A 24,366-nucleotide genomic window follows, 5' to 3' on the forward strand; every position below is an offset into this window, starting at 1 on the left:
AAATACTCAGAAGAAATCCACTGAAGGCAGCAGAGGGATAGTACACCATGGCAAACACACTGCAGTGTGATGAGAAACTGGAAGGTTTTATACTTGCTAAAAGACGGGTCATAACAGTCCACAGATGTGTCATACCTAGATTGAGATCAAAATCCAGCCACAATGCTTTGAGACCAGCTTTAGCTTGAACCTCTGACGCTTAAACCTGCATCCAAGGGCTTTGGCTCTTGTCCACTTACTTATAAATGTCTGAATAGCCCCATTTTTTCAGCTCTGTCTCAAATTAAGAACAACAATCAGTCCAACTTCTGAACTGCTAGCATAAATGATTTACCAGGACTAATGTTAAGGCAGATTCCCATGACTACTGGCTACAAAGACAGAAGAAGTGTGTAAACTTGAGAGCTGTGGAGCTGCTACCATTGGCATTTGGTGATTCTGCTAATCATCTTTCATTAGTGACATATGGAGTGTAAGGTTTTTGTAAGAGGAAACCAAACCAAATTCCACATTAGAGAGCCTAAAGAGAGGGAGAAAGCCATGCCTCAATGCTTCTCAGAGAGAAAATTGTTAACCCAGAGAAAGGGTTCTTAGCAGAGCAAAGGTACTATTGTGTCCTTATGCTTTGTCCAGCACAAAATAACAAGAACAGAAAAGATTTTACCAACAAAATACCTGAAACTAGAAAATTTGGAATATCTCTCAGCTCCCAAAATTGTTCACAATTCAATAAAATCTTTCTTGAGTAACCAAAATGCCAGTAAATACTGACACTGGTCAGGAGGGAGAGCTGATCCAACAGCAACAGAGCTATTGACCAACAAAGTTGCAAACCTGCAAGCTGTGAGAGGTGCTCTCCAAATGCACCTTCTTAACAGTTGCCGCAAACCAGAGACATGAGGAAATGCAAATGTGCTACTGAGACTCTTCAGGCTCAAAGCTCAATTTCACCGTGTCCTGAGGTCCTCATTTCCTGGCTGGAGGTGTTCTGCCTTCTCACCACTTATGACCTTACTTCTCAACCTCAAATCAAACTTAGCCATGAGCTAAAGACCAAGAAAGCCATCCTCCTCAAGAAGCCGCCACGTGGATGGCATCTGTTTTTGTTCTGCTGGGCTACTCCATCTGCTCCAGCACCTCTTCAGCCGCGCTGCTGGGAGGCACCCTCCCGAAGCCGTGAGTGCGAAACCATCTCGTTTGGGATGATGCTGGAGCCCTCACACAGTCGGGCTCTAAAAGCCCTGGGAGGAGTTCCGCCCGGGAAGCGGCGCAGCCCTTGGCGGCCGGGCCCGGAGGAGCCGCGGCGGGCGGGCGGGGTTCCCGGGAGCAGGGCAGCGCTGCGCTCCGTCCCGGCCCGGCGCCGGCCGCCCCTCCCGCGCTCCTCCCGCGCGCTGCCGGCAGAGGGCGCGCGCCGCCCGCCAACGCCGCGGGGCCGCGCCCCCGCCCGGCCGCCTCAGCCCCGGGGCTCCGGCGCTCGGCGGCGGCACCGTCCGGAGCCCGGGTCCTGCCGCCGCAGCCGGGGAGCCTCGCCTCGCCTCCCGAGGGACCGTGCCCGTCCCCCGCGCTCCCCCCCCCGGCTGCCGGGGACCACGGAGCCGCCGTGCGCCCCTGCCCCTGCCCCGCCGGCCGCTGCCGCCCGGCCCCTGGCTCTGTGGCGGGAGGCGGCGGGCGCGGTGCTGGCGGAGCTGGGCGTCCCGGGCGTGCGGGTCGGGAGGGGTCGGCGCGCCCCTGCCCGCGGCGCTGGCGGCAGCACGGCGCTGCGCCCGGGGCCACGGTCCGCGGAGCGGACGGGGTTAGGCAGGCAGAGCTGGCAGCTGGGGAATTCAAGGTCTGCCGAAAAACAAAGGAAATCTGCCGGCTCGGCACCAGAACGGCTGAGCCCAGAGAACGAGCAGCTCTACACCGCAGTGTAAGCGGTCCCCAGTCAGCGCCGCGGGGCAGGGGAGGCTGTACAGCTCTGTGCTGCCGTGGGCTCGCACGGCATTTCCCTGCCTTACCTTGTCATCCCTCTCACGTCTGCCTACGGAACAAACCACGGGATCTCCGCATGCGGATTTATGTGAAACCCATTCACATGCCACAGCAGCTGGGGTGCACATCCTTTGTTTGCCCGCTCGTGCATCTTTTTGGGGTCACTATGTAAATGCACAAGGCACTGCCGATGTAGCCTGGCTATCTTGGATGGCATCACTTGTGTCAGCTTTAGATTAAAGCTTTCCTAACCACATCAGGAATGGCTGTTCCACTCTCAGGGTGACGACATAGTGAAGTTAAAACACAGCAGAGCATTTTACACATCTTTACTACTGGTAGAGTATCTGTAAAGACATACAAGCACTGGGAGATTCCTTGCTCAGCGATGCAGCAGGCTGGTTTTGTTTCCTCACAGCTGTTGTGGCCCAGGTACATTAGGGATGCTGGAAGGATGCATTTATATGGAAGTAACAATAGGAGGTTAGAAAGGTGGATGCAAGTCCCCCGTGTGTTCTGCCCTCTCAGTTGCAGAACCTATCAATGTTATGATCCTATCAGGGGATCTGGCATTTAGCTCTTTATTGCCTCCATTTCTGAGAAAATTAGCAACTCATTTTGAGGGGGAAGATTTATTAGAGATGCTACAGGATTTGAAATAAAAAAGGATAGGTAACAGGTACACATGATCAGCAAATTGAAATCATAATTAGAAAGGAAAAATTAACAGGGACACAAGTCTGTAGAATTTCATTGTTAAGAGATCAATTTATTATGCCCTTGACTGCAAGTTAAATTAATACACGTAAAATTACATGAAAAAGAGATGCCAGTGACGGTCATAAATACAGCTTGCTTTTCTTTCCTAGTTATTTAGGGAAGATTGGGAACACTTGTGAAATCATGTTCATTAAAGCCTGAATAGAGGCAACTAACCAATAAGTGCGGTGGAAGCAACAAGGTTCTCCCCCCTCCTCGCACCCACCCGCCCTTTTCAAGAACGGGGGGAAATCACAGACGTCAATCAAGAAATACTGCAAAATAAAATGGACCCTCCCGGCAGCCGAGGCATCGCGCAGAGCAGCGGTGAGGCTCTGGCAGTCTACTGGCAGCCTCCGGCGCCGCCAGCCCTGCAGCTCCGCCGCTGACCGGGGAGCGCACAGGGCTCCGCAGCCCGGGTCTTCCCTTCCCTCCCTTGCAAAACTGTCAGGCACAAATGGGCAGGAGGATATTGGCTGCAAGGGGCGCGGAGGCTCCTCCCAGAGCCTGGATCCCGATATTTTTGGAGGATTTCTTTTAACTCAGTTACAAACCTTGGTGAAGGGAACAAGTTGCTGCTGTAGCGGAGGCAGAAAGCGCCTCTGCTTGGGAGAGCGCGGATCCCGCTCCTTCTTTCGCCTTCCCCAGACTACCTTGGATGCTTCACCTCACTTGCGGATGAGAGCTGTGCTGCCTATCGGGGGGATCGCTCCTGATTTGGATGTTGCTCTTTCTGTGAAAACAAGGGTTATAAGGGAATGAGAGGGGAGACAATGAAGGAAAACCAACCGGGAGAGAACGCCAGCTCCAAGCGTTTTCCCGAGAACTGACGGGTGTCTTGGGGCTGAGCGATCCCGTCGGAGGCGGCGGAGGGAGCAAGCCTGCCCGCTCCACGGGGGACTTCCCGGGACCGGCTATTCCCTTCGGATGCGGGCTGGGAAACCTCTAGGAAATTCTCCCGCCGCCCTGCGAAGCCACCATGAATTCAGTGGCTGGAAATAAGGAGAGGATTGCGGTCACGGCGCGGAGCAGAAAATACGGGGTAAGTTGTCGGCGCCCGGGCGGCTCGGAGCGGTGGACGCCACCGTGCCGGGGCTCCTGCGCCTCCCTCCCGGCGGCTGCCGGCGATCGTGCCCCGGCCCCGCGCAACTTCCGCGGTGCGGGCGGCGGCGGCTCGGGGCGCCCCGCGGAGGCGGGTGCGGCGCGGGGGCCACCGCGGGCGCGGAGCGTCCGAGCGAAACTTGCCGGCGCCGCCGCGCCTCCCTGCCTGACCCGCTGCTCCTTCTCCCGCTCCAGGTGACGGACCCCTGCTCCCCACCAAGCCCGCCGCCCCCTTCTCCCCCGAGAGCTGGTACCGGAAGGCGTACGAGGAGTCCCGGGCGGGCGGGCGCCCGGCGCCGGAGGGAGCTGGCTCTGCCCTGGGCTCCTCCGGCACCCCGTCCCCCGGCTCCGGCACCTCTTCGCCGGGCTCCTTCACCGGCTCGCCGGGACCCGCCTCGCCCGGCATCGGCACCAGCTCCCCCGGCTCCCTGGGCGGCTCGCCGGGCTTCGGCACCGGCTCGCCGGGCTCTGGCAGCGGCGGCGGCTCCTCGCCGGGCTCGGACCGCGGCGTCTGGTGCGAGCACTGCAACGCCCGCCTGGCGGAGCTGAAGAGGCAGGCACTGAAGCTCCTCATCCCCGGGCCCGTAAGCAGTAAGGTGAGCGCGGGCCGGGGAGGCGGGGGGTCCCTGTGCCCGGAGCGGCCCCCAGCAGCCGCCGGGGCTGTCGGCCACCTGGGCTCCCCTCTGCCGCTGTCACCGCTGAGCGCTGTGGGGTTTATTTGTGGTCTCCCCTTCTTGGTCTTGTTCCCTTTTTCCATCCCCTCCTCCTGCTTCATGTGGAGCAGAGTGTCTCTGTCTCCGGAGGGCTGCCTGGCTTCAGGGGCATCTGTGACAGTCCTTTCAGCACGCTGCTTTTCTCCGTCTCTCATTGTATTGACAGCGGTTCTGTGCTATTTCCTGAGCGCTTTTTTTTTTTTTTTTTTTTTTTCGGGGAGGGGGGGATAAGTAAGGGTGGGAATATTACTTTGGAGTCACTGGTCCCTTGCCCTTTTGCTGTCTTTGATTCCTACAGGATGGATTTACTAAACATCCTTAGACTTGGCACTTGGCAGCCAACTTAGTGATAAGGTGTGTACGTACGGTCTGACGCCAGTGGTTTCTACCTCCATTGAGGGAGAAACCCTCCTGTAGCTCTGGGCTCACATGAGGCATCAAAATGCTGTGTGAGCCCAAAGGTCACCCAGTGAGGCTGTGGCAGACCAGGGCATTGAACCCAATTCTCCTTCTCTTTTAGCAGAAGGATAACTTGGTGATGCTTCTCTTATAGAGAAGTGCCAGATTTTTTTTTTTTTTTTTTTTTTTTTTTTTTTTTTTTTTATTCCCTATAAGGCTTGAAAATACTTGAAGCTGCTGGACCCTGAATGTTGGGTTGAATAATCCTGTGCCTAAAGAGGATGTGTGCATTTCTGACATTTGGTCTCAGGTTTTAAGAGCTGACCGATCCTGAATACAGTTGGAAACCTGCTTTCTGCCTCTCTTGGGGTATTTGTACTTCCAAAGGCATACTCTGAAATTCCTTGGTTTTGTTTTGTTTGGCATTGTTTTTTTCCTGTTTGTTGTGCATATATGATTAAGGCTAACAGCCCTAAAGGAGTGACCAGCAGCCCTTGGCTGACCACATACTACTAAAATAGTAAGCGTTGGGTTCCTCCATAGCAACCCTGTGAGCGTTGTGTTGTGAATGGGTCTGCAGCTCCTGGAATGCAGTACAATGTAATTTTGTTTGCCTTGTTGGGTCCAGGTACTATCAAATGATAATATTTACTCTTGCACTTCAAAGAGTTTTCATTAGTGGTTACAATAAAGAGGTATCATGGAAAAGAGCCAACTTCTGAGAAAAGGTCCCTGGTATTGCTGTTGTGTTGTACTCTCCATGATTTATTTATGTGCTCTTTGAGAGGGAGTTGGTGCTCTCATGAACAAAAGACTCTAGGGCTGGTTGTTACCTTGTCTCAAGAGCTGACTTGACTGAATTATTCATGAAAGGGAAAAGGTGGATCCACCAAAATTAATAGTGAATTTAACCACTAATACATGGTTGATTCACTGTAATGTGGCCCTGTACCAAAATCTTGTCAAATTTCAGGCTGTGTGATTTGACAGTAATTACCAGCTGTGAGTATAGGTGGGAAATTACTGATACAGATATGGGAGCCATTAGAATAACTGAGATTTGGGGTGGAGGGGAGGATAAAACTAACATCAAGGCACAGTGTTAAATAGAAATTGACTGATTTTAGTCGTGTGAATGTTTGCACAGGGCTCCCTTACTGCACTAGTGATTGATGTTGCCCATCCTAGCCTTCCTGAGAGGTTACCCTTGTGTTTCTACTGTTATTTGTTCTGCTGTTCACTTAGTTTAGCTGATGGTGTTGGACAGGCCAATCTTTAGCCTTTTGTCCTCCTTACCCATGTTCTTATTTTCTTTTTACACCTTCTTTCCAAACCTTCCAGTTCTGTAGGAGTGCCACTTACCAAAGTGCTATCCAATCTGTGCATTTAGGAGCAAGGGAGGAGGCACAATTAGGTGGTCTTCATGGGCATTGGTGACCCTCTGCCCTGTTTGTTATGCTTGATAGCTCTTGCAGGCTCAATCCTGTTGAGGTACCCCAGCCTTTGGCACACAACTCCCGTCTATGGTGGGTGCTGCTGGCTGTGACTGTTTGCAGAAGCATCTTTCTCTCATCCTTTCTGGCTTATGACTGTTAACTTTCTGGGCTTGTGATTTTTGCCTTCAGCAGGTGCTGCCCAGCAGAGTGAGGTTCTGGGCTAGGTGATGTGGGACACAAACTTCATGGCTGGTGCTGCTGACTTCTTTGGATTTGTTATACTGTGGTGGTCTTGGAAATTTGCTCTTGCTGATGTCATGGAGTAGCCTTATCAGTGTCTACTTTGAGGAAAGCAAGGTGTTGGCATGGGCTCTGCTAGTTCAGTCAGGGCCTGTGAGCTGCCTCTGTGTGTGCCAGAGTAACACTCTGGGGATCCCTTCTGAGGGTGAGATGTACAGGGTTTCTCAAGAATGTGGAAACCTGTTTGTGTCTGCCAAAAACTAGCTTTGGTTTGGGTTGAGTCTACAACACTGTGTTAATGTAGCTGGCATTTTTTCAGGGTCCTGTGAGATCTGCTCTTGATTGTTGCTATGGAAATATGGGGTTTTTTGAGTGTGGAATGGATCCTGTGACTGAGTTAAGTAGAAGAAGGAGCAGATCATATTCCTGATTCTGGGTATTCCCTCAGAACTTGCAAAGCATCCTGCAACTCAAGACTGTGGTGCCCATAGGACACAGCTAATTGGTGATATGCCTTTATTAGAACTATTAAATGAAGCATTTAAAATGTATCTGTCATCTTTTAGTCAACCATGTCTGACATATATTTTGTGTTGTTGCTGTTGAAGACAACTTAGAAATTTCTATGGTATTATAAGTATAGTCTGTGGCACCTGTTTCCCATTTATGCTGCATTTAGAAATGCTTACGATCTGGGATAGTGTGTGTTGCCGAACAAGCAGAATATGAGAGTATCTGTGTTTTAACGTGTATCTAGTAGCAGATATTGGAATCTGCAGTAACCTATCCAAATGTGAACCTACACCGATGTTTTGGACAGTGTGCAATCATGTAAAGGTTTGTGTATAGCTGTCAAGTGTAGTAGTATACTTAATCGCTTCATAAACAGAGCAGGCTTCGTGCATGAAGCTATCTACTGAAGCTTTTCATTTGATTGAGAAAAAGCCACACTTAACCTACAGCAAACTGCTTCTGACTAGGTCATTGTTAGTGTTGAGGTGTTTAGCTTTCTGTTTTAAATAGAAACATTCTCTCCTAATACATCAAAAGGATGGAAACTTTGGTGGTTTTCTTTTTTTTTTTTTTTGGTGAGACACAAAGGTGAAGAATATATAATTATAATTACATTATTTTATTTTAGCCATTTAAAATGCCAGGTTCCCTGCCAACAGCAAGAAGAATAGTGCTAAAAGCTTATTGTTTCTTTTTCCTCTTCTTGTGATACAGATGTGACTTAATGATGTTCAGCAATTACGTGCATAGAAGGGATTATATTTTATGAGAATTAAATCTTATTGTAACCCCCAAGCGAAGCAGGCCTGTGGGAATTGATTAGCACAGGTGGTTGATATAGTTGCACACTGCAGTTTGTGACTGAGGGCATCTTGGAGCTTTTGGTGCCTGTTGTTGGTGGGGTTTATGTTGCATGATGATTGTCTCAAATTACTAATACAGATTTTTTTTTTTTTTATGCTAAGCTTTTTCTTAGGCTGTATTTTTAGGAGGGCATCAGACAAAGTTCTAGCATAGAAATTTATGGCCTCATACTCCCTATATCAAAATTTGTGTGAAATCCGTTTGCTTTGAATTCAAACCTGTGATATCACCTGTCTTCAATGAGCATTAACCTCACAGGCATCTAACAGTTGAAGAGTTGCTACATGGATGTGTAACAAATTAAATTGTGTGTTAATAATCAATTGAATGCTAATAAGAATGCTCGCAAGCTGACGGTTATAAATTTTTTAGTATGGGATTCCAAAAATCCTGAATTCAGCCTTTAAACCGAGGTAATTTGTGTGTGTAAACATGAATTGCTGCTTGGGCATATTGTGATTGGGTCAGGAAGTAAGGATCCTACTATAAATAGTAAAGATGGATAGCACTGATGTTGTTTGGTGGTTTATATTGTGGACTTTCCCTTACCTAAAAAGTCTGTGCTTCTGAGTATAAGAATTGGGTAAATTCTGAGCAGTCTTTTGCTTCCCTCTGAGCACAAGAGGGAAGGAAAGGACTTACATTCAGGGTACAGTTTTGTTTTGGTTTTTTTCACCAATTTACTGGCACTATCTGATTTTTTTTTTTTTTTCCCCCGCTAACATATTGTGGAATTAGTCTTCTTTTTCAGGGTTGTTTAGTGGTCAAATTACTCATAATTACTAATAATGAAGAAAGCCCTGAAGCTGATGTAATGAAAAATAGGTTTCTGTTAGCTGGTAGCTACTTTAGAAACATTCCCAGTACAGGCAGGACAGTAATGAACCCTTCCTCAAAGCTTAGCAAGTGGCAGAATAATGGAATTTCATTTCTGTCCAGACCTTTAATTTGTGAACAAGCACGGCCAGTCTGTATAGTGACTTAATTCACTGTGCAAAAAAATCTCAGGCACCTAATCATTTCATCCCAACTCATTGTAATGCAGATAGGATTATTGCATTAGAAATGTGATTTTAAATGGCCAGAGGCGGTAATTTGTCAGCATTTGGGAGGATTAACTCCATTAAAGTTTAGGCAACAGCAACCATTCTTTTGTGTTGCATCACAGGTCACATTTAGCATAACTCATCTGCGAATCTCCTTACAGTTGTACGCTTCCTGGCAGAGTTGGGAAACCGAGCTACTTCACTTGAACTGGAATTACAGCTGCTTGCAGAGGTCTAGAGGAGACAAACGGATATGCCTCTGCTGCTGATGAATTAATGCAAGCCCTTTTCTAGGAGCAGCTGGAAGTCTTGCTGCTGCAATCCGTGGTGTCAACATGTGAAATAATAGAACTATTTCTTCTGAGCTTGCAAATGTCTTTGAGGTGAGAGTGAAGATGCTGTGTGGTAAAGACTGCTCTTTAGGAAGCTGTCAAAACCATTAGCTCTGCAGCTTTCTCTATGGGATGAAAAAGGCTTGTCATTACTAAGTGCCTTGGAAATTAGAAACTGGCCTATGGTTATATTTAGTGGATTGAAACTATAGTGTTTCCCATGAGAAAAGAAAATACTTTTAGAACATAGAGCTGTTGAGGGCGAAGGGGGAAGTATTGATGAAGTAAATCTCTAGGAAGGAGAAAGATGTTTTTTTTTTTCTTTTTTTTTTTTAACAAAGACTTGGCTGTGCATCTGAAAACATTGTGTTCAGAAATACAGAGTCAATGCTGAGTCTGTAACTGGCCTCTTCATGCTGGGCTGTTATTAAGTGACAAAATGTCTTCAAGGTGCTTTATGCATGCCATGAATGCTGCACTGATGTCCAAAATCACCTCGTATCTTCAGATACGCTTATATTTCCTTGGAAGTAAATGTTGCAATGTCCACAGAAATCTTGTTTAATAAGCATAGAACTTTTGTGTATAGTTTTGGAAGGGGAGAAGGAACAAAGATTGTCCATCTGAGTTCCCCAGACAGTGTTTGAAAAAAATGTCACACATTACCAGTGTGGGCCATGGGCATGCAATGGGAGTCACGCCAGCATCAGCAGATTATTAGAACATTGCAGGGCTGAAAGACACGGCGGTTTTGCCACATCAGCAGCACATAGCCTTTGACATCATATAATTGGGGTGCTTCCAAGCACTGAACCTGCAGCACGCCACCACAATAAACTTGACTGTCATGCTCTACATAATGATGTAGTCAGAACTGCAGCATTTTGTGACATGAGGTCCACGTGTCAAAAGCACAAGAGATGTTCTAAGTTAAATTGCTAGCTTACATCTTACTAGTGTCATCTGTGGCTTGAGAGGCATTGATGTTGTTAAAATGGAGGAACACAAGCATATGCCTTCCCCTCTTGCCACTGAATAAATAATCCCTAGCCCACAATATTCACTGTTGAAGCTGCAATTCAAGAAATATCCCGATTGCAGAAAAGCAGATTGTTTATCAGGGTGTTTTTACAAATTACAGCTTGCTTAATTCAAATTAAACATACAGAGTCATATCCTAAAAGCAGAAAGTTTAGAGGTGTCTTTCACAGTCTGTCCCAGTATTGGATCAAATTTTTGGCGCACTGTGACACTGGTGGAAGTCCCAATTAAAGTATTGCTCTTCTAGAAAGCAGTGGTAAAGCAATAACAGCAAGTAGTCTGCTGCGGTCACACGTTGAAACGCTGCCTTGCTCCAGAAGCTTCAGGTTGCACATTTGAAAGACATGGAAATGTTTCATCCAATGCTTCCTGTTAACATGGGGTGGTTATTGGAGCTAGGTTGTTTTAGGTAATCATACCATGGCTGCACTTAATTTGTAGGTTTATGGAACTCAAATCCCCAATGACTTGTGTTGCCCATTTTTATTTTCAATTACTTTCTATGCAGTCTTCCTACATTAAACCATGTTTGGTTTTGTTTTCTTTTTCATAACTATGAGCATAGTGAAGCTGCTAAGAATTGTTTGTCTCTGGCTTTGAAACCTGAAATATATAATCAGACTTGATACAGATCAGACTTTTTTATACAGTTGTAATCTCTTTTACCATCTACAACCAGGATACGTATTTGCTAATGCTTCTTTTCCCTCCACTCTCCTCTTTAGAAAATTTTACAGTATAGCTTAGTAATATTTTGAGGAGAGAGTGTTTGAAGTTTCTTTAAGTAAAATCAGACCAGCACAAGGCACTTCATAGAGCAGGGAAAAGTTGACTGCACTGTTCTGAACTTCTCATGAAGGCTGTTTGAAACACTGCAAGAAATATCAGAAACTGAAAATTCTTTCCCTTGTATCACATGAACTATTGCTTCAGTCTGGATCTGAACCTTGTCAGTCTATTGACTTACATGAAATTGACCTTAGTGAGGGCATTTGGACTTCAGGAAAATCAGGAGGATTTAATTTAGGCCACAGCTCTATGTATGATATGCCTCTAACTGGGGAATACTTGCATGCCTTCAAAGCAGCAGGCATGCTGTTCAGGCTGAGCAGGTCTAAGACGTCCTGGCCCCTTGTGGGCTTCCCATGTGCCTTTCCTTTGTCCTCTCCATAGGAAGGTCACAAGTTAGCATCACCGCAGGTCTCCTGTGTGAATACACAGTGATTGCTCCCTGCCTTAGTTCTTATAAAAATGATAGATAGTTCAAACGCTTTCAATAATGCTTCTTTCTAAACTCAGATCCTTTTGATCAGGGAGTGACTAGATGTGCTAATACAACAGCAGATGCAAGGAGCCAGTGATCTCTGAGAAAGCTACTGATGAGAGCCGCACAATGCATCCAACTGTAGCCTCCATTGTAACTGGAGTACAGAATATAGGGATTACTTTTTAATTACTTTACAAAAGAGACAGTAAAAGAAAATATGGTACCAGCTATGCAAAAGAATCAGTCTTAAGGAATAGATATGTTCAATTTCAGCTTGAATTTATTGTTATAGTGTGAGAATTCAATTTATTTTATTTAAAATAATACAGCATAGTAAGGCTGTTAAAAACTACTTACTGTTCCAGCATTGGTGTACTTCTCAAAGATTATTTTTGTCTTCACCTGTGTTTATTTTTATTGTCTGTCATGGTTTAAACCCCAGGCAGCCGCTCGCTCTCCCCCATGAGAGGTATTGGAGAGAGAATGGGAAGGGTAAAAATGAGAAAACTCATGGGTGGAGATAAAGACAGTTTAATACGGAAAGCAAAGGCCACACACACAAGCAGAGGAAAACAAGGAATTAATTCACTACTTCCCATGGGCAGGCAGGTGTTCAGCTGTGTCCAGGAGAGCATCCACCAGGCCCCATCACACGTAACAGTGACTTGGGAAGACAAACACCATCGCTCCGCTTGTATTCAGCACAAAATGCTGTCCAAAACACATCCCTATATCAGCCACTGGGAAGAAAATTAACTCTACCTCAGCTGAAACCAGCACACTGTCACTAGGATCTTATGTTCAATCTGTATTATTAAATCACATAGTATATGGTTGATCTTGAATTTCTTATATATTATAAAATATTTTATGTTTTCTGGGAGGAAAGAGAAAAGACTTTATTCTGAAGAAATTTCAGACTGGTTTCCTCTTCTCAGCTTTTGTCTGAAACTCTATTTGGTAGTAGTGTTTGCGGGTTTAAAAATAATAAATTGCCAGGGAAATTCTGCTCAAGAGACCTGAGGAAACCAATGGGGTATTAAACTGGATTTCTTTTGCAATTCACCTTGAAAACAAAAGACTTTCCTCAGAAGGAGCTCGACACTTCTAGATAAAGCATTTGTTAATATAAGATTTTTGTATTCCATGTTTAAAGTTGTCACACCTTCGTATTAAACAAAGAAGGGCTGAGTCTGCTCACTTAACTTACAGGCTACATGGTATCTGTTTTGTTAGTGTCTGGTGAATGATCTTATTCAATAGATTTGTTGTTTCAGGTAAAAAGTGTCAACTGCTCTCGAAAATTTACTTTATTCTAATAAAAGAATATTCCAAGCCAAAGCGAGTGTGCATCTGGGAAACGCTTTAAATTTCTTGCTGGTGGTGTGTATCAAAGGAACTGTGTCTGCTGAATGTAGGATATCTGTATCCAGTGCAATATGACTGATGTAAAACATCCATCTAGCTCTAGGAAAGTTAGCTTCCTTTTCTGTAGGAAAACTTTAAATTGGGAATACAGTCTGTGTTTTGGCTTCTGAATTACCTTCAAGAGGAACTTGCTTTATATGTATTGTTTCTTACAAATGTGTTTTGACCTGTGGGTTTTCTATGATCTGTTAATAGCAAGCCTCTACTCTAACTTATGTTTCCCTATTCTCCCTAAATAATACATACTTTGACATGATCATTTACTTGCACCTGAGTATTCACAACAGCTTCTCTATTCCATGGACTTGCACTGGAACAACATTCTACTCACATGAATGTTTGGGGAAAAGCAAATGAAAGGAGACTTTGATATCTACTACAGTAAATATTTTCTTTTCCTGAAGAAAAAGTGAAATTTCACAGTGGTTTGGGGGTTTCAACTTTGTTCAGAGCTGTCTGAGCAGAGCTGCCTCAGAATGGAGTTAAAGTTGTGCATGTTTCATTCACCCTTTCTCTACCACCCTCAAAACTGGCTGAAGATGAGCAAGGATTCAGGAATGCAAACCTTCAGTTTTTGTGGGCCTCTTTGTTGTTCTGGTGGGAATTGCCCATTCCTTTTATCACAGGTATACTTGAAGATATGAGGGTGATTCCTGCAGTGCTGAAGAAGGTGGTTGCTTGGAGTCCATTATTAAAAGCAGGGCAGAACTGGCCTCTGCCTGTTTCTGTCCTGGCTCCCCTAAGTCACCTGGGCAAACTCCTGTCTTACCAAAGCCAAACTCAGACTTTATTATGCTGAAGTTAGTCAGGAGAGCAGACTTCTGCCTGCTAACTGATTGTCTGGATGATTGCATGCTACTATGTCAATTGGACATTTTTATTTTTCTGTGCCTCTTGGCTAAATGAACCTCTGACCTCTTAAGTGCCAAATGCTGAAAGAATTACCAGTTTACTCCATCCACTGGATGGACTCCAGCAGAAAGCCTAGTGGGCAATAAGGCAGCCTTGGCTTTAAGCAGGTGCTGAAGAGTGAGAATAGAAGTCATTACTTTTCATGTCTCTATTAGATTCACTGCTCATTTAATAGTGATGGGCAAAGAAAAACATTAATATCCTATTCAGCAGCCAAATGCACCAAAGTGGGAGTTGTGACGTGTGTGTTTTCCTCTTTTCTAATGGTATCATTAAAATTTAACAAGTCCTCTAAATCATGTTAGTATTCCCAGGGTTAATATGCTGAGATTGCTGGCAGCATTCCCACAGGAAGAGTTAACAGAGGCTGAGGCTGTGTGGCTGGCATTTGTTGCTCAGAGGGAGGTGTTGGGACTGGAGAAGCCCTGGCACCAGAAAGGCGCAATCAAGTCTTTGGTGACGGGGGACATTTACAATACACATACATATTCTTTGCTATTTACCTCTCCCTTTTCACTCCCTCCTTGCTTTTTTCTCCCCATTAGCCCTAAAGCTGTCAGTTAGTCTCATCTGCTGTTAGATTTCTAATGGAAATTCTTGACAATAAGCCTGCATACGTGTGAACCTAGCAGGAAGGCATGCAAGTGTGCTGGTTGGTGTGAGTGTCAGATTTAAGAGATTGTTAGACCATAGATGGCTTTAACTGGAGGTCGAGAAGGCTAACAAAGTAGGAGATACAATTAAAATGGTATTTGTTAGAAAGGAATAGCTAGCTGTCTGGGCAGACTGAACGTGGGGAAATGATGGGTAGCTGGAAGGCCATTAATGATGGCTTTGTAAGCAGTTCTGCAGCATGGGCGGTAAGCCTAAATCCAGAGCTGTACTTTTAGTATGCCTAATAAGACTTCCTTTTTTTTTCCTGGGTGTCAAATCCATTTCTGAATAATGGATTTGACAAAAATTCTCTGGATTTTGGGTTAGATTTAGAGGTGGGTGAAAGAAGTTATGGTGGGTAAATGAAGAAACTGGCTTTTGGGGGCCTTCTGTATCACCTTGAGAATAAGGCTCTGCTTGATTTTAGAATTGGTCTTTGTAAAGTCATGGATTTCAGTGCTCTGGCAAAGAGTCTGTTTGGTGAGGAATATGAGATGGGGCAGGCAACTCCTTGAAATGCTTTCCCATTTTAAATGAACAGTTGTCTTCTGCTTCTTGTAAGGTCTTGACAAGAGCTTAATTATTACAGGTATTTGATTACATCTCTCCTTTGTCGTTTTTTTAAAAAATTTTTTTTCCTTCTTTTTTTTTTTTTTGACTGTTGAACTGTTCAGTGTTTGACTTTACAATAATTTTTAATAATTTTGAAAGTTGCAACAAGTGAGGTAGGTACTTATGGCAGACTGGCCAATACATTTTGGTGTCCTAAAAACATAAGCAGCTGTGAGTATAGAAAAGGCCCAAGGAGAAATATGGGGCTTTGAGAGGAAGAATACAAGGTGTGGAGATGGGAATGAAGTTGGTCTAGGCAACAGTGCTTCCATAGGACAGGTGGCGTGCTGGGGAAACAGGGAGAAATTGGCAGTAAACTTGGGTTCTGTAAAAGCCTGACCTCACTTTAAAGTTTTGCAGAAATTATTCCTATGAAGGTTGTTTTGTTTTTCCTTAAAAAAGATACCCCTAAAATTTTTTGTCTCTCAGCCCATCCCTCTTTCTTAAAACAGAAATCAGCAAGCAGCCAGAAGAATAGAAAGCATTAACTCAAAGCTGTTAATGCACTTGAGTATTGTTCATTCTGAAATTTATTTTTTTATCCAAAGGCTAAGGTGCTGGTGCGTCCTGTGATCTAAAGATGTGACTGGGGTTTCTTTCTTACACCTAATTGATTTGTATCTCTTTTTACCAGTCACAAAGACATCTATGTTCCATAATGTCAATTTGAGATTTGGTATGAAACAGGAATTCAATTCATTGCATTAGCAATTTTACCCAGCATAACAAATAAATGATGCATGTTTTAGTGCATCAGCAATAGGAATTGATTCAGTCTGGCTTTTCCTTTCCCTTTGCCTGTCTCTGAAGGAAAAAAAAAAAAAGTTTGATTTCCAGATTAATTTGAGTTCTTATAGTGTTAAGCTTACTAATTCTGGGGTATTGTTATACTAGACACTCTAAGGCATGCTATTAAGTAGCAGTACTTGTTAATACTTTAAAAGCAGAATAGAATAGACTTAAGGTGTGAGAAGACAGCTAAAGGTGGGGGAGTATACATGAAGGCTGAATGCACTGGCACTGATGACTCCAAATGAAGCACTTTACAGACTGAAGTGCTTTAAATTGCCATCCTTCTTTGTCAGTCCTAGTTACTTGGTTCTTCCTAGCCCGGTCTGCTACTGTCTTGCCTGTTTAATATTCCACTTAAGTATAACAAGAGATGAAACATCCAAGATGCCTGTATTCTCCAGGAGTCAGCACTACTGATGGGAATACTTGTGTTAGCTGTTTATAAGCAATGAGCTAAACAGGACTATAAAGAGGAGAGGGAGCAGGAGGGAAACTGTTGTGACTTCTCTTAATTTGCTGTTCCTTTTATCAGCAAAGGAAATAAATTTCGTTGCTTTCCTACTCCAAACGCATGTGCTCTGGATAATACAAATTGTTTCAATAAGCACATGCTGCTAAGGCCTAGATAAGGGTTATTTCTGTGCCTGAAATATCAAGGACTAGAGTGTGCTATGTGGAAAGCTGGTGTGGAATCATGCTGCTGAGGAAGCTGTGTGTAGTAATGCGCATGGGTGACACTGATAAATGGCTCCTCTAAGCAGGCATCTGCAGCAAATTGTCACATTGAGACTTCCCAGCATACCCTAGACCCCTGCATGAATGAGATCTCTGTTGTGCCATTATTTACGCACCTCCATATGAAATGAGAGGATAGGATTCATTGCTTTGGTGCAGCTTTTATATGAGTTTGCTCCCTTTATGTATGTATGTGCATATATATTTCTTTTCCTGCACTTTCTGCAGCAATGGCTGGAGAACTCCTGGTGTTTTCTCACTGATTAGACATACAGCTTTCTGAAATGGGATAAGATGGCTTTCAGGGTAAAGGATGGGTCTTCTAGGAAACGAAAATGAAATGCGTTTTATGTATTCTGGTTTTTAACTAGACACATGTATAATTAAAGGTAAGTAATAAGCATGGTTTGGTTTTTGTTGTTTTATTTTGTTGTGGCTGTTTTAGTAGAGGTTCCAGTGGCTGGAAAATGGAAGTCTTGGACTATTTTCCTTTTTGAAGAGCCATAATTACTGTCCTCAAAAGGCAGTGAGATGGTCTTCAAATCTATTTTGCGCTGAAGTAAAGCCTCATCTTTTCCTTGTTATCACAGGACATCACTGATTCATGACGAGAATCAGACTTGCTTCTTGCCTTTCTTCAACATATTTTTTTATTTTTTCCATATTTGAGGTGATTTTCTAGGATAATGTGTCATTGAAACTGAAACTCTGGTAATTTAAGCTTTGAGGGAAAGGTCTTTCGAGATCAGGGTAGAATTTCTGGCCAACCTAGAAAAAAATAGGCAATTTTTTGTAGTTAGCATATATTCCCAGTACATAAAGATCCTGATAAGTTCCCTGCTCTTCTTAGTTCCAGCCAATATGTCAAACTTCAGGGCTCTAAGCTGCTGTGAATTTACCTGCAGGAATATAAAATGATAACCTCTGATGCAGCAGCAGAAAGGTAACACTGTGCTAGGCCAGAAGGACTTAGCATGTACACAAAACTTAGCTACTGGATTACACTAACAAGCACTTTAGCTGAAGTTTGCCTTCATGGTGATGCAGATAAATCTGACAGGCAGTTTGGGTGCAGCTGAGGTGAGGATGGATGTCCTGTGCCACCACCCTGCTGTGATGTTGATGGCTGTCTCCAGCTATTTGCTCCACCCTGCTGCTGCAGCTCTCTTAAAATGTTGCTTCATTATTGGAGCCCTTAGCTTCTTGCTGTCTTAGCCTTTGCCCTCGGGCTAATTCTGTATGTCCTGCTGGCTTTCAGTAAAAATATTTAATATTTGCTGGTGGTGTGGAGTGGGACTTTGCCCACTTAATTTTCCGTAGGAAAAGACCTTTTTAATCACTTGGTGGAAGAGGACAGATGCTCTTAGAGGTAGTCAGGTGGTCTGTAACATTAAGATACTCACAGAAGTCACAGGATTTCACACAACTGTAAATATTCACACCAATGTGCCCATTACTGAAGTACGTACATAGCTCTCATCTGAGTGAAATATTTGACTCTTCTATTTTTACAGCTGCAAAGAGATACAGAGCAACGTGGTGAACTAATTAGATGCATAAAATGGTGTCCGGGTTTCTTACCTGCTTGTGATCTTGACTAATAGACTTTTCCCTTTCTTGCTAATGTTGGTCATCTTATTCTGCAGCAGTTCTATGCTGACTAGGTGTTGGCTTTTCTGACTCTGTACAGAGAGGGAGAAGGGAGTTGTGGTTTGCATTTCAAAGCTTGTCAGCCTTAAAGGAATTGGAATATAGCAGTTGAATATATGGTAACTAATTACCCAGGTATAACAAAAATTTATTTGGAAAGACCTTGACTTCTGATTCTTTGTCTGGTACCAGAAATTGTTAGTTTAACAACAGCAACAAATTTCTAATGGGGTTAGGTGTGTTTTATGTGATTTTTTTCAGGAGTGTGTTTATTAATTCTCTTTCTTTTTCTTCCTACCTTGGACAGTTCATGTCTATGAATAATTTAATTGTCCTTGGCTGTTTGCTGGTGCAAATGGCATGCTGTTAGGTATTCTGTATTCATGTAGTGTTTGTTAATGTTTGTTTCATATTCTGTCTGCCTCTCTGCCTTTCCAGAGATCAAATGGATGATGTAAGTCTTGACAACATATAAATGCTATTAAACTGAATCTTAAAGAACAGAAGAGAAGGCCTTTGTCATTTAATTAGTTAGAACATTAATTGGAATAGATTGTTCAGTGTCTTTCTTTCCAGTGGAGAAGTAAATGTTTGTGAAAGCGTTCTTCTACTTTTTGTAAATATGTCTTGAGAACATGTCTAGAATTTACAAGTAACACTTTGTATTGGCTTACATATCTCAAATGTGTTCCATTTCTGTTTTCTTTCCCTTGACCTTCTTTTATACTGTCATTATCCACAAGTTTTAAACCGCAAAAATATTAGTTTTCAGATTTTAATTCTCTTTGTCTTCATTGAGGATTGTATTGCTTTAACTGCTGTTGTCATGATGCTTGTTAAGCAAAAAAAAAAAAAAAGCATCTATAATTTTTTTGTTTTCATCCTTTCTGATCCAAACATAAGCATCTTTATGAGGTATTTATTAGATCCTGTCAGTAACCCTCATGAGCCTCGGGTTGAGACCCTGAGAACAGTAGGCAGAAAGCACACTGAGATACTCTGTTGTCTGCAGTTTTGCCAAGTGACTGGGAAACCAGGTTAATGTTTTGTTGCAATTCTGTAGAGTGATCTCGCTGTCTCTTTCTGACAAAGTTTCATCTCAGAAAAAACCGGCACTCCAAGAACAAGAAATAAAGACATTTTCCATCATGGGTAAATTGCTTAATGCCTGCTTTCCTGCTGGCTGTTACATTAATAGTAACTTTTTTGGGTAATGTTGAAATTTATCATCCATTATTAAAGAGTGTTGGAATGTATGTTGCTGCTCTAACAGACTTCACTTTTGTAGCTGTTTTGCACAAGTTCTTCAGAGCTCCTCAAAACTGGTTGTCTTCACGTATTTCTTGTGGTTCCTACCAGAGTCCACTACATGTTGCTGGGATTCACAAAAATGTTGCACATCCCTCTAGGCAGCAGAGGGTCTTTTAAAGGGCTTCTGATGCTGGCTGCATTGAATGCAGAGGAATAACTTTCCCCAAAGCACAAACCCCAGTGTTGCTGGACAGCTGCTTAGCAGGTACGCGCTCGCTTTGCTTGGCCTTTGGAGTCCAGCCCTGCGGCTCCGGCCCATGGGTGCCAGCCAAGTGGCTGTGCTGGTGAGCTGGGTGTCAGTGCTGCAATGTCCCCTGAGGGAGGTGTTTGGAGACACCAAGCTCGGTGTGGGCAGTGCTGGATGTGCTGCCTCTTTGTCTGTGGAATGGCTTGTTAGGCTGCCCTTAATCTGAACCATCTGTGGCAACCTGCACGCTCTGTTAGAACACTGTTTTTATGTCAGACTTCCAGTGGCATGCTGTGAGAGAGCTGGAGACCAGCATGGGAATTAAGGTAGAAAATCCATGGGAAACATATTGCAGTGCACGTACAGTTAACTGGAAAATAATTATGCTAATTGTGAGCTGTATATCCTACACCAGACCCCATCACTCTTTTTGTTCTCTCAGCTGTAGTGACTCTGAAATGGCAGGGTGTAAAACAAGGGTGAAATGCATCTGTAGTTGTTCCAGTGTTTGTTAAAGGCCTCCCTTCTCTTGGGTGAAGCAGTATTGGATGTTGTGCTTCCCTTTATCCTTGAAGGATCCTTTCAGGCAATTGGAGACTTGTTAAAGCACCCAAAACATAGACTTGCTAATTGCCTTACAGCCCTTCCTTTCTTTACATACTGCTGTTTCTCTTCCTGTAACCAGGAAACATACTGTATACCTCTTCCCTTTAAAAAACTTCTATGCTTTTAACCTCTCTACCCCATTTTCTGCTCTCTTTTGATAATTTTATTTTCCCTAAATAATGGCTCACCTGGACAGGGTTGCCGCTGGCTCTGTGATTATAGCAATTAACTCTAACCCTAAGGAAATGGCTTGCTGTGTTGCCTGGCAGCCAGGGTCTGCAGGAGCTGGTAAAAAAGAACAGATCATTCTTCACTTTACTTTCATTTTAATCTTGTTATTGATTTTTCAAGGGAAGCAGCTTACTGTGAAGGATCTTGTCCATTTTCAGGCTGGATAAGTTACTCCAGAATCTGTTGACTTGACTTGTTTTTCAGAGTTGCTGTGAATTTCTTACAACTTTCAGCAAACCACAATGGGTTTTGTTGTTCTGTAAACAGGGCTTCTTAATTGGGTTAAAGGAATTGAGAGCTACAGCTGGAAACACAGTCAAAACTTTCTTATTCATGTTAGACTTGATTCTACAGTGGTGTTTAGCCAAGCCTTAGTAGTGTCTTTCACTTGGAGATATAGAATAATGAAAATCCAGTTTGAAGTGAAGTTAGGGCCTTGGGAATACATTGTTGTCTTTAGCAAGCTTGCTCACACATGAGTAACTAACACCAGATGTGTAAGCAAGAGTTTTGAATGTTGGAATTGAGCAGTGTGTGTGTAGGTATCTGAAAGCAAGCCTCACTCTGTGCACCAGGTGTTATCAAAGAGCACTTCTCAACTAACATCAGAGGCAATAATGTGAACAAGCTGTCTGAGCTGGGGTGGCATGGCACAATTAAATCTTTGTAGGGCTAACCTCAGCCTGCTGAATTGGCTGCATGAGAGGCAAGGTAGATCTGCCTACAAACAGACACAGGGCTAATAAACCTACAACTTGTTTTTGTACCTCCATAGCCCTCAGTAATCATTCTTTTGCCCAGATGGAAAATTCAAACCAAGCTCACAGTTACTTAGTCCAACCTCCACTTCAAAGCAGGGTGGACTTCAGTCTGATTCCTCTGCAATCAGCTTGTTCTGGGGCTCATGCAGTGAAATGATGAGCATCTCCAAGGCCAGATATTGTACAGCCCTGTTGTCCTTGCTTTTGCAGTCCTGTCGTCTCAAGTGCACATTCTTGTCCTGTCTCATGCCAGCATGTACTTTTCTGATCTACTGGTGAACTTGTTAGGGAGCTCATGTGGCAAAATTAACCTCTTCCTCAACCCCTCTTCCCTCGTGGTACTGGCAAAAAGGGAGCTTAATGCATTAAATATTACTCAGTAAATGAAATCTTGTTTCACCTATGATCTCTTTCAGTCTGGAGGTATTTGTGGTTTTTAGAGCCAAATCTACACCCAGCTGACTGATCAAGACATGAATGCTCATCTGACATCACTATACTTGTAAACACTGTGATTCTACTTATAGCCACAGACAAGCAATTTTTTTTTCTTTTTCCCCCTAGTATATGAGTGCACGATGAAAAAATGTGCTTGTAACTAGAGGGGGAAAAGCCAGCCTTTTCACAAACTTCACTCTTACTTATCACACTTCTGTTAGCATTCCTCATGGTATTTTGTTGGGTTACTTTTTTTTTTTTAAGGTGATAGAAGGACAATCAGTTTAAATGAGAATGCCTACCCTTAGAATTGGTGTGAAGGCAGTGAGTTTGTATGGCAACGCAAGTAGATGGACAAGTGCAGTATTGACAGTAACAGTTTAAATATGGTGTTTTGTGCTCTACTGATGTGTGATCATGGGTGACCACTTGCAGTGACAAATAGTGGATGATATATCATCTCATCAAAGAAAGCCTATAAGAAGGAAAAAGGTGCTTGAAATTCATAAATGGGTCTTGCAGACACATCTGAGTTCCCCCTGCACATGCTGAAAAGATGGGATTTACCCCTGCTGAGACCGAGGTGTTTGTGCTGGGCTGTACTGGTGTCTGTCTCCTTAACAGTTGTTCAACACAGAAAGCTTTTTCTGTAGCTGTACAACATGCAGATTGATCTGCTTTTCCTGTGGCTAAACAGCCTTCTGCAGGTGTCTGCCTTTGGGAGGGAGTGGGATTACAGGTGTGTGGGGCTTGTCCAGGTTCTCTTTCTGGTCAGCACAGGCAGTGAGCCGTTAAGCTCCTCTAGAGCATGTGCCGTAGCTGTTCAGGGCTTCAGCCTGTGCTGTTGATTCTCTTTTTCTTTGTTCAGCTGTGGTGGAAGAATAGAACTAAATGCAGTCCCTTGGCTGTCACTACTGATCATACTTTGGGGTTTAGTACAATACAGGGATGCTTCTGCCTGTTAGAGGTATTTCATCAAGTTCAAGGAAACCTAGGAAGAGAGCAAACATTGATCTATTTCCTTTGCATCATCCACTGTCCTTTTGTTAACATTTCTGTCCTATACATCCAGTAGCTCTGTCTCAGTGCCTCCCCCCACTGTTTTTTAAATTGTTTTTTTTTAAATTTAGCTAGTTTCAAAGTTTCTTTGAATAACCCTCTTGGTAAAAATAAAACTGTACCTCTAATGGTCAAATTTTAAAGAGATAGTGGGACTAACCTCAGACCTGGCTGCCAGACACTGAGCAAGTATACTTTTAACTTCAAATGATTCTGAACTTTGTCTACCCTTCTCTGTTTCAAGGCACAAATACTTCAAAAATCCAAGGCTCACTTACTGCAATTGTCTCTTGGGCCGAAAGAGTAACTAGGGACTGGCAAGGTAGAAGTGAGCCCTGACAATGGCTTTCCCTCTCTGAGTGGAGATTTGTGCTCCCACCACTGAAAGAACACACATATGGTAAAGGAATGTGGATGCTAGATACCCATTTTTCACCTGGACAAGTCCTCTAGAGGCTGGTTACCCGGGTTTGCTGGCCAAATTGACTGGTGTTGTTTAGATTCCACAAGTGGCTGCTGTCTTGCACTGTGAGACCTTGGCAAGCATGTGTGATGGAAAAAGAAATGGCCAGAGAAGGAGAAAAATCCACCCCAAGTTTTATTCGTTGCTGTCAGTTTCTAATGTCTTTTGAGCTGCCTCCCTGTAGCAATGAGAATCATACTTAATAGGAACCTTTCCGTGTTCAGGCAGCTTAATTATTCAAAATGCATTAAGACTTTTTCAAATATCAGGACAACTTCTAATGATAAATACATTAGTTCAGTTTTCAAAGTGCACCCAAATAATTCACAAGTATTAATGAATTATTCTCCAGGGTTTTGTCTGCCCTGGGGGATATATGACTAGAGATCAAAGGCATGGAGGAGTGAAATGACTTGCCACAGTCACAGAGAGCATGATAGTGTGATTCCCAGGACCTGTGTTTTAATGACAAAAAGCAATATGTCACAGTGAATAGTTCCTAACCTTCTATATGGAAGCTGAAAATCTTTCTTACAGTAGCATAGACAAATCTTATGGCCTTGAACAAACTGTGTTACCTACAAGTTATTTTTACCTTTGTTTGCCCTGACTCCTTTGTGACTCCGCTAAGACTGTAAATTCTCATTGGGAAAAAACTGTGACTTGTACAGTGCATGGCATAAGGGATCTTGATATTTTTTAGTTACTGCTTTTAGCTGTTGCCTCTAAGTGCTACCAAAATGTGAAACATGAAATAAATGTAAAGAGATATTTTGTGTTATGCTATTTCAAGTTTTGCTATCTTTAATGTATTTTTTTGCATTGTTGCATTAGCACTGTGGGTG

General features: G+C 43.6%; 1 protein-coding gene and 1 long non-coding RNA gene across 2 annotated transcripts in view; one reads left to right on the forward strand and one right to left on the reverse strand.

Annotated features, from left to right (window-relative positions):
• Positions 1 to 2,719: 2,719 nt before the first annotated feature.
• LOC120411720 lies at positions 2,720 to 4,255 on the reverse strand. Its single transcript, XR_005604226.1, has 2 exons — positions 4,086 to 4,255; positions 2,720 to 3,463 (listed from the first exon to the last, which is right to left on the reverse strand). It is a non-coding gene; the product is annotated as an uncharacterized LOC120411720 (long non-coding RNA).
• Positions 3,457 to 24,366, forward strand: part of KIF26B (kinesin family member 26B) — a 285,391-nt gene continuing 264,481 nt past the window's right edge. The window contains exons 1-2 of the mRNA XM_039569408.1: positions 3,457 to 3,776; positions 4,027 to 4,427. Of these exons, the coding sequence (XP_039425342.1) occupies positions 3,710 to 3,776; positions 4,027 to 4,427 (468 nt within the window). The 5' untranslated portion in view covers positions 3,457 to 3,709. The remainder of the gene's footprint in view (positions 3,777 to 4,026; positions 4,428 to 24,366) is intronic.

This window comes from Corvus cornix, chromosome 3, assembly GCF_000738735.6.
Source record: "Corvus cornix cornix isolate S_Up_H32 chromosome 3, ASM73873v5, whole genome shotgun sequence".
NCBI classification, from domain to species: Eukaryota; Metazoa; Chordata; class Aves; order Passeriformes; family Corvidae; genus Corvus; species Corvus cornix.